Raw genomic sequence first — 17,013 nt, 5'->3', positions numbered from 1 at the left:
AAAATATATATTTTATTTTTATTTTTATATTTAATAAACAAGGTAAATATTATATAATTGGTATCAGTAAAATGTATAATCTACAATAAAATCTCGTTTAAAATTGTGTTACGATGTCTAAAGTTACTGATAAGTCACATGTTTCCTGCCTGGCCTTGCCCGTGTATCATTACTCCCTCTCGTCTGGGCGCTAACACAGCGCCCAGACGAGAGTGCAGCAAGTGCAGCAGAAGCCAACTGTTACTATGCCGCCGAAACATAATTTCAGCCAATCAGCGTCGTCAAATCTGATGGTCACAGGGCTCCTACGTCAGCGCCCGGTGCAGTCTGTGAGTTGTTTGGACTCGAATCCAAGGAGACAAAACAGGAAGCTGTCATACACTCTGGAAGCTACCATTAGCAGCTAATGAAAACTCCGTTTTTGACATAAAAATTGAATTATGGATCATCAATCATTTTTCAAAGTGACAGACACATTGGATTAACCTTCAGCTGCGTTTTTCTCGTTTTTGATCAGAATTGTTATTCTGCAAAAGGTGATCATATCTCCGTGTTTTGCTACCTAAAGCTACGTCGTGTGATGTCTGTATTTGCTTCCCCTGTCGCGAGTTCTGATCGCTCAGTGATGATACTTATATTTCTAGAATCTGTGGAATCTCAGCTTGTTAGCATAAGCTTGTTTGTGCATATCCGATAAGTATATCGATTGATTTATACCTAGAGTGCGTTAGCATTTTTTCGCTCAGGGCTCATTTAGACGCTTCTTGTGAGACTTGTGTTTTGTTTCGGTAAACATGGTTCATATCATCAGTTAGCTGCGTTTCCTCTGAGAAGGACACATGAATAGTTTATTACATTTTAAGAAGCCCTGAGACACAGTTTCGTGAGAAAAAAAACGGGGGAAAAAAGCCCCTTAACAGGTTAAATGGGAATTAAATCATTTTAAGTAATTTTGAGTGTTCCCAAAGCCCCGGTGTTCTGCAGTTTGTGTGGGCCTACTGTACTGCACAGTTTATGCTGTAGAAACTATGTCCAGGACAAGGTGTTTGGAAGTTTTGGAAGATTCATAGCTAACCACACTGAAGTTATGGAGGTATTGATCAGTCTTCTCATATTTTTAAGCCTCAAATTGTCCTCCCCCCCCCCCCCCCCCCCCCCTCTAACATCACCAGAAGTCATAATTTAGGGGGTCTTTTCTCCAAAAAATTTACCGAATGAGCCGATTCTTTTGAACGGCTCTTTGGTACGAACGAGGGGAACCGAGTCGTACTTGGTGAGAGCCGTTCTTGTTATCGTTCAATCGTTGGTCTGCATTCACTGCCTGCCAAAATCCAATCGCCTTTTAAAAAGCTTGATTTTGTTCCCCAAACGTATTCTGTGAAGACCCGCCCCTACTCTGATTGGTAGGTTTCAGCACGAGGAGTGAGGTGGGGTGGGTCTTAACGGAATACGCGAGAGAGAGAAGTCATAACAAGTGGTACAGGACAGGTAGACGACGTGTTTTTCGGATGGAAAATGAGCCAAACGCGAAAACGCAGCAGTTTTAGTTTAGTTTAGTTTATTTATTTTTTTCGACCGTGTAAAACCAAAGAAAATACAAATGAAACAAAAGGTGATACAGACATGATACAGTACTATACAAATGAATGCAATAACAAAACGAAACATTTAATTAATAATTGAATAATCTGTAGTATCATTGTCTGATATCAATAAACAACAAAGCTTTAGCTAATTACACGTCCGAAAAGGGGTCGGAAGAAGTTTACACTTATTTAATCCGACCCCTTCTCCCTTTTTAATTTAAATTTTTTTTTTTTTTCTTACATATGTTAACATACAATATAAACGTATACTTATAATCTTGAATAATTTATATAATCATTCATATAATATATACAGGCAAGTTAGGACAATGGTCTCTATATATTTATATATATACATATGTAAATACACAAATTCATACAAACACAAATTCATAAATAGAATACAAAACAAGAATATAAACATTTATGGTTTAGCAGTTTCATCCCTGTACCTTGTGAGAATTGTGTCTTTATACCTCTTTTTGAATAGTTTTATGTTTGGACATCCCTGTAGCTCCTCACTCAAATTGTTCCAGATCTTCACCCCACAAACAGAAACACAAAAACTTCTCTTTGTTGTGCGCACCCTAACATTAGTGAATATAAATGAACCCCGTAAATAATAATTCCCTTGTCTTTCATTGAACAATATCTGAATATTCCCAGGTAATTGAACGTTTTTTGCCTTAAACATGATTTGTGCGATTTGGAATTCAACAAGATCTGACAGTTTTAATAATTTTAGCTCTAAGAATAATGGGTTTGTATGATCCCTATAGCCGACATTTTTAATAATTCTTATTGCTCTTTTTTGTAGAATAAATAGGGATTGTGTTGTCGTTTTATAATTACTGCCCCAAACCTCTGCACAGTAACTTAAATAAGGTAAAACCAATGAACAGTAAAGAATGTAGAGGGAATTTTGATCAAGAATCTGTTTTGCCTTGTTTAATATTGCAATACTTCTTGAAACTTTGGAATGAATATGTTTTATGTGTGGTTTCCAGCTCAGTTTCTCATCAATTGTGATTCCAAGGAATTTATGTTCTTTAACTCTCTCAATGAAAATCCCATCTATTAAGCACCGAGCCTGTTTTTCATGTTTCAGGCTCGAAAATGACATGCCCAAAACAAATGACTACAACGTAACTTCTAAAAGGGTTATATGAATAATTTCTTTTATCAAAGCAAGGTTACATCTGTGAGTTGGATGTAGAAGTGTCAGAATCAATATAAATATTTTTTATTTTAAAGAAAATTCAGATTTTACATAGTAAAAAACTATTAATGTTGTTTTATTCAAGTTTAATGATAACTTATTACTGTTTAGCCATGACTTTAGTTTGCATATTTCAGCTGTGATCTCTTCCAATAGTAGCTGTACATTGTCCCCAGAACAAAAGATATTAGTGTCATCAGCAAACAAAACAAACTTGAGTACTGTCGATACATGAATATTCCAATGGCATGTTTCTTTTGGTCAATTGAGCTAGTAATTTCTTCAACTGAGTCTATTAAAGCCATCGATGTTGATCTATTGGCTCTGAATCCATATTGACTTTCGGTGAGAAGTTTGTGTTTTTCTATGAAATTGTCCAATCTGTTATTGAAAAGCTTTTCAAGAATTTTTGAGAATTGTGGTAGAAGTGAGACAGATCTGTAGTTTGTGAAGTGATGTTTGTTCCCAGCTTTGAACAAAGGTATGACTTTTGCTATTTTCATTTTGTTAGGAAATGCACCAGTTTGGAATGATAAGTTACATATGTGTGTGAATGGTTTTGAAATAACATCTATAACCTTTTTTAATACAGTCATGTCAATGTCATCACAATCGGTAGATTTTTTGTTTTTACATTTCGTTACAATATCAACTACTTCCCTTTCATGCACTGCTGTGAGGAACATTGAGAAAGGATTACGTTTTATTAAGTTTTCCAGGTTTTTATCTGATGTTCCTCCATCAGGGATTTTGTCTGCTAATTCAGGTCCAACATTTACAAAGAAATCATTGAAACTGTTGGATACAACATCCATATTTTCCTCTTCCTTATCCTTGTCAATGAAGTATGTAGGATAACTCCTTTTTCTAGACCCATTTTTTATAATACTATTCAGTATGCTCCATATTTCTTTAATGTTGTTTTTATTTTTGTCTAGTATTTTCCGATAGTATTCACTTTTGCAGGTCCTTATTATAATTGTTAATTTATTTTTATATTTTTTATATCTAATCTCTGTCTCTTTTGTTTTATTTCGCATGAAATCTCTATACAATGAATTTTTCTTTTTACAGGCATTTTGTAAACCCCTTGTGATCCATGGACATTCTGCATATTTCATTTTTCTACTGTATTTGACAATTGGGCAGTATGTATTATATAATGATAAAAAAATTCTCAGGAATTGATCATATGCACTGTCAATATTGTTTTCTTTGTATAAATCATCCCATCTTTGTGCCAGTAAGGCATTTTTTAAAGCGTTCATTGCTTCCTCTGATCTAACTCGTCTGTATTGAATAGCTTTGTCCGGCATGTTATTACTATAGTTTCTGTCATAAACTGCAAATACTGGTAGGTGGTCACTTATATCATTTATTAAGAGTCCACTTACTGTATTGTTTTCTATGTCATTTGTGAATATATTGTCTATGAGAGTAGCACAGTGCGATGTGATTCTGCTGGGTCTAGTAATTTTTGGATATAAACCCATACTGTACATTGTGTTGATAAATTCTTCTGTCATGCTGTGATTATTTGGATTTAGAAGGTCAATATTGAAGTCACCACAAATGAAAACTGTTTTATGAATCACTTTTGAGAATATTTCCTCCATCCAGTCCTTGAAAATCTCAATACTAGAGCCGGGTGCTCATACAACTGATGATTACATTTTTCGTTTTTTCTTTGCAGATTTCAATCGTGATACATTCCAATACATTATCAATCACTGTTGACATATAATTCATCACTTTACATTTTAAAGTATTGTCCACATACAAGGCTACTCCTCCTCCACCCTTGTTTTGTCTATTTATGTATCTGAGTTCATAGCCCTCCAGCTCAAAGTCTATGCCTTTGTCCTCCGTGATCCAAGTTTCAGATATGGCAATGATGCTAAATGTTTGTTGAAACTGATTTAAATATTCCTTGATGAGATTAAAGTTTGCATACATGCTTCTGCTGTTGGAGTGAATAATAGATAGCTTGCCCTCTGATGATATGCTCTGGTTGTACTGTTGATCAGTGTAATAACAGCATTTGTTGATGATAGAAGAGAAGAAATTATTGTCCGGGTCTATTTCATAATCCAGATCTTTTGTTTTATAGTCAGTGTATTCAAATGTTTTTAGCAACAGTTGGTCTTGCTCCTTGATCATCTGAGACATATTAATATTTTCCCCTTTTGAAGATGATTGCGTGTGATTCAGTGTGAGTGATGATTGTGTGTAAGTGCTTGTTACCTTATGTGTGGTCCAGAACATGAAGATTATTGGTATTTATCCAGATCCTCCATGTTTCTGATGACCAGTACTTTGGCCTCCTCAGGTGTTCCGTTTAGCTTTATAAATATTTTGCAGTTTGTTGTCCAGGTGTTCTGAATTGTCTTCTGTTTTTTCATGAAGCGAGCCTTTCTGGCTATGTCGCCGTTGTACTTGGTCAGATGCTCGTTGATGTAGACATCTGATCCTTTCAGCTTCCTTCCTTGTTTGAGTAAGGCCGTTTTGTGTTTTGTTGTAGCAAACACCGTGGTGGTGGCTTAAAGCCCACCTCCGCTACGCGCCGTCCGTTAGATGAGCCTGGTTAGATTTAATAAAAGAAGGAGTTCAAAACACCGGAATAAAGGTTATAACAATAATCTGATTTTACTGGTAAAAAACACTTATACAAGTTTACAGAGTACTCTGGACTTCCAGTTCTACTGCCGTGCAATACAGGTATCGGGACCAGCCAGTCAGAAACAGGAAGCCCAGAGTACTCTGGACTTCCAGCTCTACTGCCGTGCAATACAGGTATCGGGACCAGCCAGTCAGAAACAGGAAGCATTTTGCATGAATAAACAACAGTATTCATAAACATATTTTGGGGCGGAGAAGTGTTGACTCTTCCGTCCCATTTTACTCCGAAGCGAATCAGAGAGTCCGTGGGGAGGAGCTGTGTGAGCTGCTCACTCCCCCAGGTGTTTTTACTGGTTGGATTCACTTCTGGTCGGGTCCAATACAGCGAATCAGAGTTCTGGGAAAAAGTATGTTTCTTCTGAACAGCCTGAGATCTTCGGAAGTACACAAGGACAGAGTCAATCTTTATCTCTGCACCTGTATTCACTCCTTTACTTTCCCAAGGAATATTTCACACAAACTATTCTTTCCCAGACAACCAAACATTGTACACAGATATATTGATGCCCAGAAAGGACCTTGAAAAGAATATGTGTGTGTGCTGGTGGGAGGAGGTGTATGTGTGTGTAGCAGGATATCTTGGTCAGTGAGTGTAAGTGAGAAGAGAATATATATAGGATTACTTAAAACAGTTCAAACAATACATGTTCACTAAAATACAGTTCAAAATAATACATGTTTACTTCAATACAGTTTAGAACCATATCTGTTAACTTTAGTTTCCTGTTCACAAACCTGATGAGAATAGCCGGTTTGTTGCCAGCGTTAGTCCTTGGCAGGGGGTGGCATGCCTCGATGTTCTCACAGCCCAGTTCGATCCCCTTGGACTGGAGGAAAGCAGCCACCTGTTGCTCAGTGGAGCTGACATCAAGCTCCCCGGGGTCACTCCTGTTGTCAACGGTCACAGCCCGAGCGTATGACCGGGGTTTTATGTTGAGCCCGGTAACGATAACATTGTTCATCCTAGTATATTGCTCAAGGTCCTCCACTCTGCTCTCCAGGTAAGTTATCCTCTTGTCCTTCTCAGCATTCTGGATCCGCAGATCCTTAACCTCTTTTACAAGGTCCAAAATGTTTTTCTGCTGCAACCTGACAGCAGAAATGTCCTCCGCCAGGAAGTCAAGCGACTTTTTAATGTCCTAGACCTCCTCCTCCGCGATGGTTTTCTTTGGACCCATGAAGTACTTTGATAGAATCCAGCGATTAAGATGTTATATTGTATGTTACGCATGCACAAAAGTAAGTTTGTCAATAGTCGCAAAGACTTCGCTCTGCACGCTGTTGCTCCTGCCCCACAGCAGCATTTGGATGCACTTCAACCAAAACCCAGGCAGTGATAAAGCGCACTATTTGTAAAGGCAAAATATCCTATAAAGCAGGGTCAACAAATAATCTCCATCGCCACTTAAAAACACAGTATCTAATATTAAGAGTTGCGTGAATTTCATTCAAGGCAAGGCAACTTTATTTACTTAACACATACAGAGGGTAAATTCAAAGTACATTCACTGACATGAATGACATGGATATGGCGCCACCTTGTGTCATGTTTACAATGCAGATTATTGACATTAGGTCTGGCAATACCACTGCCTAAGACTGCTAAAATCTCCCTTCCTCTGTCTAAAAACACAAAAAAAACAAATAAAAATACAATAAAAAACACAAATAAATAAGGGCCTCTTTAAAATGTTTATCAAATGTTAAAACCGAGTTAAAATGCCAATATGCACTTCTTGGCATGTAATAAAAACATTACATAAAAGCAAAGAGTGATCCGTAAAACCAGCAGGTGATATACTGCACATTTTAAAAGTATTAAAATTATGCTTAAAATAATAAATATGATCTAGTCTAGCTGATTAAATTCTATTCTCTCGGATGTGGGACCAGGTGTACTGCCTGTTGTCTGCGTGCATCCTCCTCCATACATCCACCAGGCCGTGGGAGTGGACCAGCTGCCTCAGAGCATGCTGGGATGCTGGATGCGGCTCTGCATGGTTGCGATCTAAAGATGCATTTTCTGTAGAATTAAAATCCCCACCCAAGAATAATAAATCCTCCGTGGCACAACCGTTTAAAACATCATTCACTTTGAGTAAAAACAGCTTCCTCTCTGCACCGTTTGTTGGAGCATACACATTTATAAAAACAACTGTAAAAAGGTCAAACCGTGCTTTTATTCAAAGCAACCTCCCCTTGATAAAATGCTCGACCTCCAGTGAGACAGGATTAAAAGACTTGGAGAGGAGGAAGCCCACCCCCCCACTGAGAGAGGTGTTGTGGCTTAAAATGACTTCCCCCTCCCACTCCCCTTTCCAGTCCGTCTCATTAAAAACGTCGCTGTGTGTCTCTTGTAAGAAAAGGACATCAACATGTTTTATTTTTGCAGTCTGATACATTAAAGCTCTCTTTCTCAACTCTCTGGCTCCATTTACATTCAAACTTCCCACTCTAAAAGTGTCCATTGTGAGTGAGATATTAAAAGCAAAAATAAAAACAAATAAGTTAATTAACACACACATTAGGGATTTTGAATTCACCGCTGCTCATTTGTTTCCTTACTTTCATCACAAGTTTTTTTAATCTAAAAGCGTCCTGGTCAGTCAAGCCAGACTCCTCTTTTTGGCTCATGTGGAGTTTTGCAAATCAGGGAAATACTCTTCTGTTATCACCCCATGTTGTTTTTTTGTCTGTAGTGTAATTCAAATGAACATCATCTAATTGGCTCCAAATTTGACGAGCATGGCAAGTGTCCAGCCCTGTACAATATCTATAGAGTCATAGCGCCACCTAAAGAAGTTGTTGGCTTTGTCTTCTTAATGAGAATCCTTCATAGAGCTTGGCTCAGGCTGTTGTAGCAGTTCTGTGATAGCGAGGAGCAACAAAGGCAAACATGATTAACAGTCATGAACAAGGTGCATTTTGCAAAATATTGGAACTTTAAACAGAGGAGCTAAACATAAAATAATATTATTGGAATGTATGTTCTTCAGCTGAAATACAATTTCTGACATCCAGCACTGAGCATTAGTTATCCTCCTTTAAAATAACACCCACTGCTAAAGTCAAGGCTCAAAGCTTGATAATACAGTGGCATCATTGTTTAATTTCACTGACTTTATTTTTTGTAGACAACAAAAAGTGTAGAGCAAAACAAATCCTGGTTAGAAATACAAAACTGGAACTATTAACCAGCAGACCTTTAAGCCAAGCTTTGATATGAAACATTTCTAGAAATACATTCAAGTCTTGAAATAATGTGAGCTTCCCAACATGTTTTGACTCAGACATCTGCAAACTTCCAAAGGTTATTCTGAATTGCAGCTATGTATCATGATAGAACATGACCATCTCTTTACATTTTACACTTAAAGGGTCAGTTATAAAGCCCTAAAATGTTTTTACATAGATTTCCAGGTTTTTATTCTGTAATGATGATTAATTATATACTGAACTGGAGGATTATGAAACACACATGATCTGTCTCTGGTTGTTAACAACATGTCAGGCCAAACCAGCCTCAACACACATCTGATAGAATATTCCCTGCAGGCGGAGGAGCTGAGAGGGCGAGTCCATCTCTGCAATGGAGCCTCGGTCCATCACAATGACTCTGAGGAGAGAGAGACAAAAGTGAGCACAGACAAGGATACACTTTGCCTTAAATATGATTTACATTATAAACTTACCTGATGTGAAAAAAGCACAGCAGATCAACTAACTTGCATATTTCCACCTTTATGCTGCTTTGTGCAGGTGAACTGAAAATAATTTATATTCTACAAGCAGACTTAGCTGTGAATAACACAGAATCTAACCAATGATGCCTGCCTTTAATCTTTTCTTGTACACTGCATTAAACCAAATACCAGACGAAAGCTAAACTCTGCATGCATATCCTGCGACTTCCATTTGAAGTAACATTAAATATATAAAAATGCATTGCTGCTGATACCTTGTGTAGTCCATGATAGTGTTGAGGCGATGAGCGATGGTCAGTACTGTACAGTCATCAAACTGAGTCCGGATGGTGGACTGAATAAGCTGGTCTGTTTTCAGGTCCACGGCTGCTGTGGCTTCATCCAAAACCAGTATCCTTGTCTTCCTCAGGAGCGCTCGGGCCAAACACAGCAGCTGCCTCTGACCGAGACTGCAGAAAAACTTCAAACTTTACACTACGCCTCTATGAAAAGATACGAAAAGCATGTCTCCACGCACCTAAGTGCAAAAATATTCATATGTGACTGGCATTTTGGCTATAAGATAGACAACAACAACAAATTCCACATACCATGCTAATACACTTATCTCTTTCCCTTTTTGCTATTGCTGCATTCTAACCAAATCAGGACATTTGGGGGAAAACCACAGGGTTTTGACTTTCCTTATTCACAAATATTGCAGTCCATAAAAGTGTTTTTATGATAGCTAGTGGTTTCCATATTGAGTTATATAATCAAAACAAATGTTAATATATTCAAATATAATCTTGTATAACCCACAATGTAAAATGCATTATATTTCATGTTGCTCCATACTTACAGCATATACAAAATGTAAGCGGTTTGGAAAATGTATAGAGGGAGTTTAAAGTCTGTTATAGTTTATCACTATGGGTGTCACTGTTTAGCAGAGGGAAGACAGCTGTATTCAGTCACAGCACAGCGGTCACCTATGAGGACTTTCTACTGGTGGGTTTTTACGATAGAAAATAAAATCGAGCTACTGATTTGTTTCAAATGCAGCCTTATGTATCTGTCTTCCACTGCTAGTGGTCCAGGTGTGTTGTAGATGGATCTAACCTTAGGTTCTCTCCTCCTTCACAGCACTGATGGTTCAGTTTTTGTGGCAGTGCAGACACAAAGCTGCTCAGGTGAGCGAGTTCCAGAGCGTTCCAGATATCCTCTTCTGAACATGTGTCAAAGGGATCTAGGTTCATCCTCAGAGAACCAGAAAACAGCACAGGGTCCTAGGAAAGAGAGGATGGAGATTACCATAACACATGAAATAGCACTGGTCAGCGTTCTTATATTGCCTTTGTAGTAACTACATGCATGATAGCAAGATGGTGGCGGGTGCGGACGCAGCGGCCCCTTGCTCTCCCGATTCTTTAGTGTTTTTGAGTGTTTTTAATGTTTCGTCTATATGTTCGTCATGTCTGTTGAGTTCACTTCAAGTACCCAGGACTGACAACACAGTCAGGAGTAGACAGTGCAGTCGCAAGTTCTTGCTGGACAAGAAACAACCCAGACACTTGACGCTACGTTTGCAGAGGAAATTAGCGGCCTCCGGAATACTCTGCCTGACCTTGCCGTGGAGTAAGAGGAAGCAGAAGAGAGGTAAGTGCGGAGGCATCCGGGGTAGGCTAGCAGCTAGCCAACACAGGCCCACTATTTACGAGCTTGCTCATGGCTAATGTACGATCACTGGACAATAAAATGGACAACATAAGACTCCTCCGGTCTACCCAGAGTGAGGTGAGAGAAGGCTGTGTGTATGTTTTCACAGAAACATGGCTAAATGACAACATCCCGGGGGAAGACCCGCGGTGGAGGGGGTCATTGTTTACATCAGTGATGCTTGGTGTAGGGACGCTGTGGTTTTCTGCAAACACTGTTCACCGCTGGCGGAGTTTATGTTCGTGAAGTGCAGGCCTTGCATCTCCCAGGGGAAATCCACGCCATCCTGCTAGTAGATGTTTACATCCCCCCCAGCTCCAACAACAAGGACAGTGAGGATATCCTCGTATGTGTTCACCTTCTTGGCAATAAACCTTTTTCTGATTATGAAAAACATTTCCATTGTAGTGGCTGTTAAAGCCTTTTACTGTGGTAGAAAATAGTTGGTCATCCTAAACCGGACCATCCACCATCAAAGAGTTTGTTTATTTTTCTACAGACCTGAGGAATTATGGTGATTCTGGAGCGGAGGTCATGAAGGCCGATGTGTGCGATGTCGATCCCGTCGATAAAGATTCGTCCCTTTGCTGCTTCCAGAATCCGGAAGATTCCCAAAGCCAGAGAGGACTTCCCAGCTCCGGTCCGTCCAACTATCCCCACCTGCATTATTTGATGAGTTAATAACTCAATTCATAAAACATCCAAGCGGCAAAAACTGCAGTTGATGAGGTGGCCACTTGAGACTGGCTGCAGAATAGAGCATTGTCCATAGACATCAATGTTAAAATACCCACCTTCAAAGTAAAAATGAACATGTCTACAGCCTGGTTCAAGAAGGGCTTGGTCTCTATAGCTAATATTCCGAAACAACTGTACATAATCACCCACATGGGGGTCAGAGGGCCTATAAAAGTCACGGCTCGCCACTGCATTTGACTGATGGTTAGGGGCTAAAAGAAATAGACCCGGTAAAGTCACCTAATAATAAAAAGTGGCGGAATGTGTTGCAATCAGTAGCGACGCCAGAGTATTTTTGTTGGGTAATCTATGGTAGGGCTAACCCATACAGTGGTGGTGCTCAAGTCAGTATTTGCAATGTAATTACATCAGTGTTTCTCCTATATACAAATAGCGGTGCCGCTGCTAGGGGGCGCCAGCCAGGTACTTTTCTTATTCATAATAATAAGTGGCGACCCTTTTTCATTTTTGATTGTTTGTTATGTGGATTTGTAGTATTTGTGTTACTGTATGTTCAATAAAGGTGTATTCTAAATCTTGAGACATTGCCACTGTATGTACTGGCAGGGCCGATTTTTGGCATAGGCGACATAGGTGGTCGCCTAGGGCGCCAGATCTGGGGAGGCGCTGCGCTGGCAGATCTGGGAGGGGAAAAAACTTTTTTGACCGTTGGCGCTCATCCTAATTTTTGGCCTTGATGTAACAACATTCATAATTAAGTAAATGTAACACCCTTTTCACCCCGGTTACACTTTTCATTTGCCCTGTACGATGGGCGCTGTAAGTGATGAAAGTGGGGGATGTTGGCTTATCAGGCGCCCGCAGCTCACAGCCAAAGTGCGAGCGTGGGAGCGAGAGAGCGAGCGAGGGAGAGAGAGAGAGGGCGCACCGGTACCGGCGCTGTTGTTATTAGAATCTGGTGCTAGCTGTGCTAACGAATATAAGAAGTAGATGTTTCTACAACCAGGGTGGAGGAGAGCTCCCCTGTCAGACTGAGAGGCTCAGTGAGGTAAAGGACTCTCTGAGTGTTTAGATAGTTCACTTTAGTCTAAGTCATCTCAGTGGGTCTCAAACAAATATGTGTTTACAAATTATGTAAACACATATTTCCAAGGCACTCCTTTATAATTATTAGGATAAATAAAAACAGGTTTAAAATCATTCCAATGTATACTATAGGACAGTAAACCAAAAATATCGTTTAAAGTTGGAGAGATACAAAAATATGCATAAATAAATAAATGTTAACTAGGTAAAATAAGATATAAATGAACAACAAAAATAAAATAAGTTACATTTATTTGTTATTGGCTATGGTAGGTTATTGGTTATGTTCACATACTTATTTGATTATTAAAATGTAAACCGATCTTTTTCAGATGGGTGTTTAGAGTTGTACCCCATAGATCAGGTCTCTAGTAATTGTGTGCTCAAAGTGGACCAGATTGAAACATTTTATTTTAAAATGTTCAAAAAAATCATTTATTCTTTATAAAATCTCGCCTAAATTCTCGCCTAGGGCAGCAAATTGGCTAGAACCGGCCCTGGTACTAGGCCTCAAGAGCCTTTCTTGTGCTGGCAGACACATAGAAACAAATTGGCGGGGCGCACTTCGCACGCGCACACACTAAAATATTCCACGCACTCCGCGCTCACATTATGCTGGGCCCACGTGCCTTAGCACCGCTGCTATGACTCCATCCTAGGGGAAACACTGTACATACACGCTATATTTCCCCCCTTGACAGTGAAACACCACACTTGAGGTTTAGATTATTTCCCTGTCTCAATCAAAATCGAACTGTATGAAATAAAACGGCACATTTGTCTTGTAGTAGCCTAAATAAAAAGGGATCACTGTGAACGTGACGTATGATAGTACACGTTGAAGATCCAATGGGGATACTGAATGGCGGTTCCGACTGATCTCATCAGTAATGCAAGACGCAGACCCAACGTTGCGTTGCTCTGATTGGCTGTAGGTCTATTCAAATTGCATTCGGAAGCATTTTGATCTGACCGCGGCCGCGCTGATATTATAACGCCAGAGAATTTCCACACCTTTAGTGTATAAAACTCCCCCACTACTTAGACTATTCCTTGCACCCCTCTTCTAGCATAAGCCCGAATGGTCTAATCCATATTGCATTAGTAACGTGCACTTGTTGTTACAGCAGGATCAGTTTGTGTGTTGTGGACACGACCCGTATATTTTCGCAAGCCGTGTTCTCAACATTTAGCATTTTGCTTATTATTTAATTTAATTTGCATACTTTAACATCATTTTTCATGGTGGGGCTAAGGTGGGGCTAAGACATTTCTTGGTATGGCTGTAGCCTACCCCAGCCATACCCTGGCGCCGCCACTGGTTGCAATTAAAGGTTCTATGAAGTGTGTGTATTTTGAAAATGTTTGTCACAATTCACAATGGTCCCAATGGTTTTTGATAGAGCTGGAAGAAGCTTTTGAGGCTGTACGTCAACCTCAAAATGTATGGCCCAGGAACCCAAACATATTTTAAAAAACGATTATTAGGGAAACGTGCATTTTAATATTTGTTACACTCCAGGAACTGATAGGTCGTGATGGGTGTTAAGTTAAAGGTCCCATGTCATGGCCATTTCTACTGATCATAATTCCATTGTTGAGGTATACTAAAATAGATTTATATTGTGCAATTTTCCAAACTCACATTGGTTTCTCATACAGCATCTCTGTATAGTATGTGTATTCACTCTCTGTCCTACACGGCTTGTTGGAGCTCCTGCCCCCCCCTCCCTATGAGCCCAGTGGCCGTCTGCGAGACAGCGAGACACAGCGAAACTCAGCCCGAACACACACACACACCCGCAGCCTGGCTGGGAGTTTGTGTGTGCTCACACACCGACTCACAGCCCTGCCGCGTCCCGCCGTCTCAGGGAGGAGAAATCGGCGGAGCTGCAGCTGAGAAAAGATTGAGTGTGTGTGTGTGAGGATGTCACATTGTCAATTTGGACCAATCCACGGACTTAACGTAACGGCTCCGCGGACGTAACGTAACGGCTCCACGGATTGGTCCATTTGGGTATGGGCACGTCACTGTACCCAGTGAGCTGAGGGTTAGATTAGGTTTCTTTTTCAGAAACAAGTCCTGTTTCTCTTTTGAAGCCAGGAAAAGGCTAGTCACTGTGACCTTTTTACCTGTGCTAGACTATGGTGATTTGTTGTATATGAATGCACCTGCCCATTGCCTGGAAAGGTTAGATGCCGCCTATCACAGTGCTCTGAGATTTGTTACTAACTGTAAAGTACTTAGTCATCACTGTACCCTGTATGCCAAGGCAGGTCTGCCTTCACTTACTGGTCGGAGGCTCAGTCATTGGTACATGTTCATCTACAAAGCCATGCTGGGTAAACTACCTTCTTATATCTGCTCTTTGATCTCACGGACAGTGGCAAGTAGCTATTGCCTGAGATCACAGGATGTGTTTTTATTACATGTGCCAAGTGCTAGGACTGTTTTAGGTGCTAAAGCTTTTATGTGCGCTGCTCCTCTGGCTTGGAACACCATGCAAAAAATATTGAAACTGAGCATTTTGATTCCCTTGCATCGTTTTAAAGCACGGCTGGATGAAATGTTATTGGATACCTGTAAATGTAAATAGGTTGCTAATGTATACCCCTGTAATTATGTTGTGATGTCCTTTTGTTTTCTGTTTGTTTATATATGTGTAACTAAATGTGCCGCAGGTCTCCCTTGTAAAAGAGATCGTTGATCTCAATGGGATTTTTTAACCTGGATAAATAAAGGCTACAAACAAACAAACAAACCCAGGAAGAAAAAGAGAAATCTCCAACGAGGCGTTCTGGGGCAGCATAGACAGGTATTTTCTTTGTTAGAGTTTTACTTTACAGGTAAACCTTCATAACATACAAGGGGACGGGTAATAACCAGAAAAGCATGACATGGGACCTTTAAAACCTTGACATAATAATATGAACCTGCCTTTCAGGAGGAAAGTATTTGTGATTGTCATTATGTGTGAGTACGCAAATCAGTTGTATTCAATGTTTTTACATTTTCAGACTTAATGAACATAGTGAATTTGTGTGGTCATGTGGCCACTTCAGCACTATGCCATGTCCAGTCAATGGCGTTTTCCCGTTGTCTGTGCTGCCATCTGTTGGGAAAATACTGAATGTACTCTTCCAATATCAGAGCATATGGTACAACTAGTTCCCCGAACAGTGTCCTTTGAAGACCATATTCTCAACAGCAAAAATGCCTTTTTTAACGGCCTACATGTCCCAACTTCAGTGTTTGTCCAGAAGCATCAAGTAAGATGGCAGACAGCTAGAATTTGTCATACCAAAGCCTATGCTGTGCATGCAGAAAAACTATACACGACAAGAAGATTAGAGATAAGAAGAAAGCAGGGTTATACATAATAGAAATGTTCTGATCACCCCACTTCGAACACATTTTCTGCTCAACTGTTCTTTTCTGAGGAGACTGACGCGAGCGGAGCCGTGGAGGATGGGAAAGAGGAGGAGGTGGAAAAAAGGGAGAGGAGGCTAACTGGAGGGAGCAGGCTTTACATGTGGCAAAAAAGGACAATTAAAACAAGTGACTGCAGGCTGAAGAGAGACACAGAGGAGCGGGGAGGAGGACGGTCAAGCAACTAGAAGCTGCTACTCAATCAGGTCATGTACACACACACACCACACACGGAGGGAGTACATGAAATTACCATTTCAGACACCGACTCTGACGACACAGACGCACTAAACACAGTAGAAATGATGCTATCACAATGAGAAAAACCATTTGTAATTTAGGAAGTACAAGGAGAAGAGATTATTTTCTTATGTGATCCAGGTGCATGTAAAACCGATCAATAAAACACATTGATCAAGAAATACTGAGAGACATGCAAGCAAATCAACCTGAGGGAGAGAAATCTTAATGAAAATAATACAAATAATAAAAAAATCTATGCACACAGAAGACAAAAAGCCTATGGGAAAGTCCATCAGCCTATTTCGATATTCAGCTATATTGAGCCATATATGTCTCAACAGGAGGGAGATGTTGAATTGTATTCAAAAGGTGTTAGAAGCATTTGGCTTTACAAACTAAAAGAATAAATAATAATAATTATTATTATTATTATTATTATTATTATTATATAATCCTCAGGGACAGTTTAGACCAAAAAAGAGGCAACACACCTGAACCGAAATATACGTATTATCTGCCAGAGCCAAAACCATTTGTAAGAAGATAATAAAACATTGGAGAAAACACAGCAGAATATATGGCTTAAATGTTGAAAAGAAAATAGATCACAAGTGTTGTTGTTCCCCCTACACAGAAAACAAGACCAGTACCCTGTACTACGAAGCAGGA

The 17,013-nt window shown here is 39.8% G+C and overlaps 1 protein-coding gene across 1 annotated transcript in view; it reads right to left on the bottom strand.

Annotated features, from left to right (window-relative positions):
* Positions 1-8,991: 8,991 nt before the first annotated feature.
* LOC117469215 (multidrug resistance-associated protein 1-like) overlaps positions 8,992-17,013 on the bottom strand; it is an 89,592-nt gene continuing 81,570 nt past the window's right edge. The window contains exons 27-30 of the mRNA XM_034113596.1: positions 11,388-11,546; positions 10,290-10,456; positions 9,443-9,637; positions 8,992-9,100 (exon numbers count right to left, since the gene is read on the bottom strand). Coding sequence (XP_033969487.1) covers positions 8,992-9,100; positions 9,443-9,637; positions 10,290-10,456; positions 11,388-11,546 — 630 coding nt within the window. The remainder of the gene's footprint in view (positions 9,101-9,442; positions 9,638-10,289; positions 10,457-11,387; positions 11,547-17,013) is intronic.

The sequence above is a fragment of the Trematomus bernacchii genome, unplaced genomic scaffold, assembly GCF_902827165.1.
Source record: "Trematomus bernacchii unplaced genomic scaffold, fTreBer1.1, whole genome shotgun sequence".
Classification (NCBI taxonomy): domain Eukaryota; kingdom Metazoa; phylum Chordata; class Actinopteri; order Perciformes; family Nototheniidae; genus Trematomus; species Trematomus bernacchii.
The sequence above is the reverse complement of the archived record's forward strand: the minus strand, read 5'-3'. Positions and strand labels throughout refer to the sequence as shown.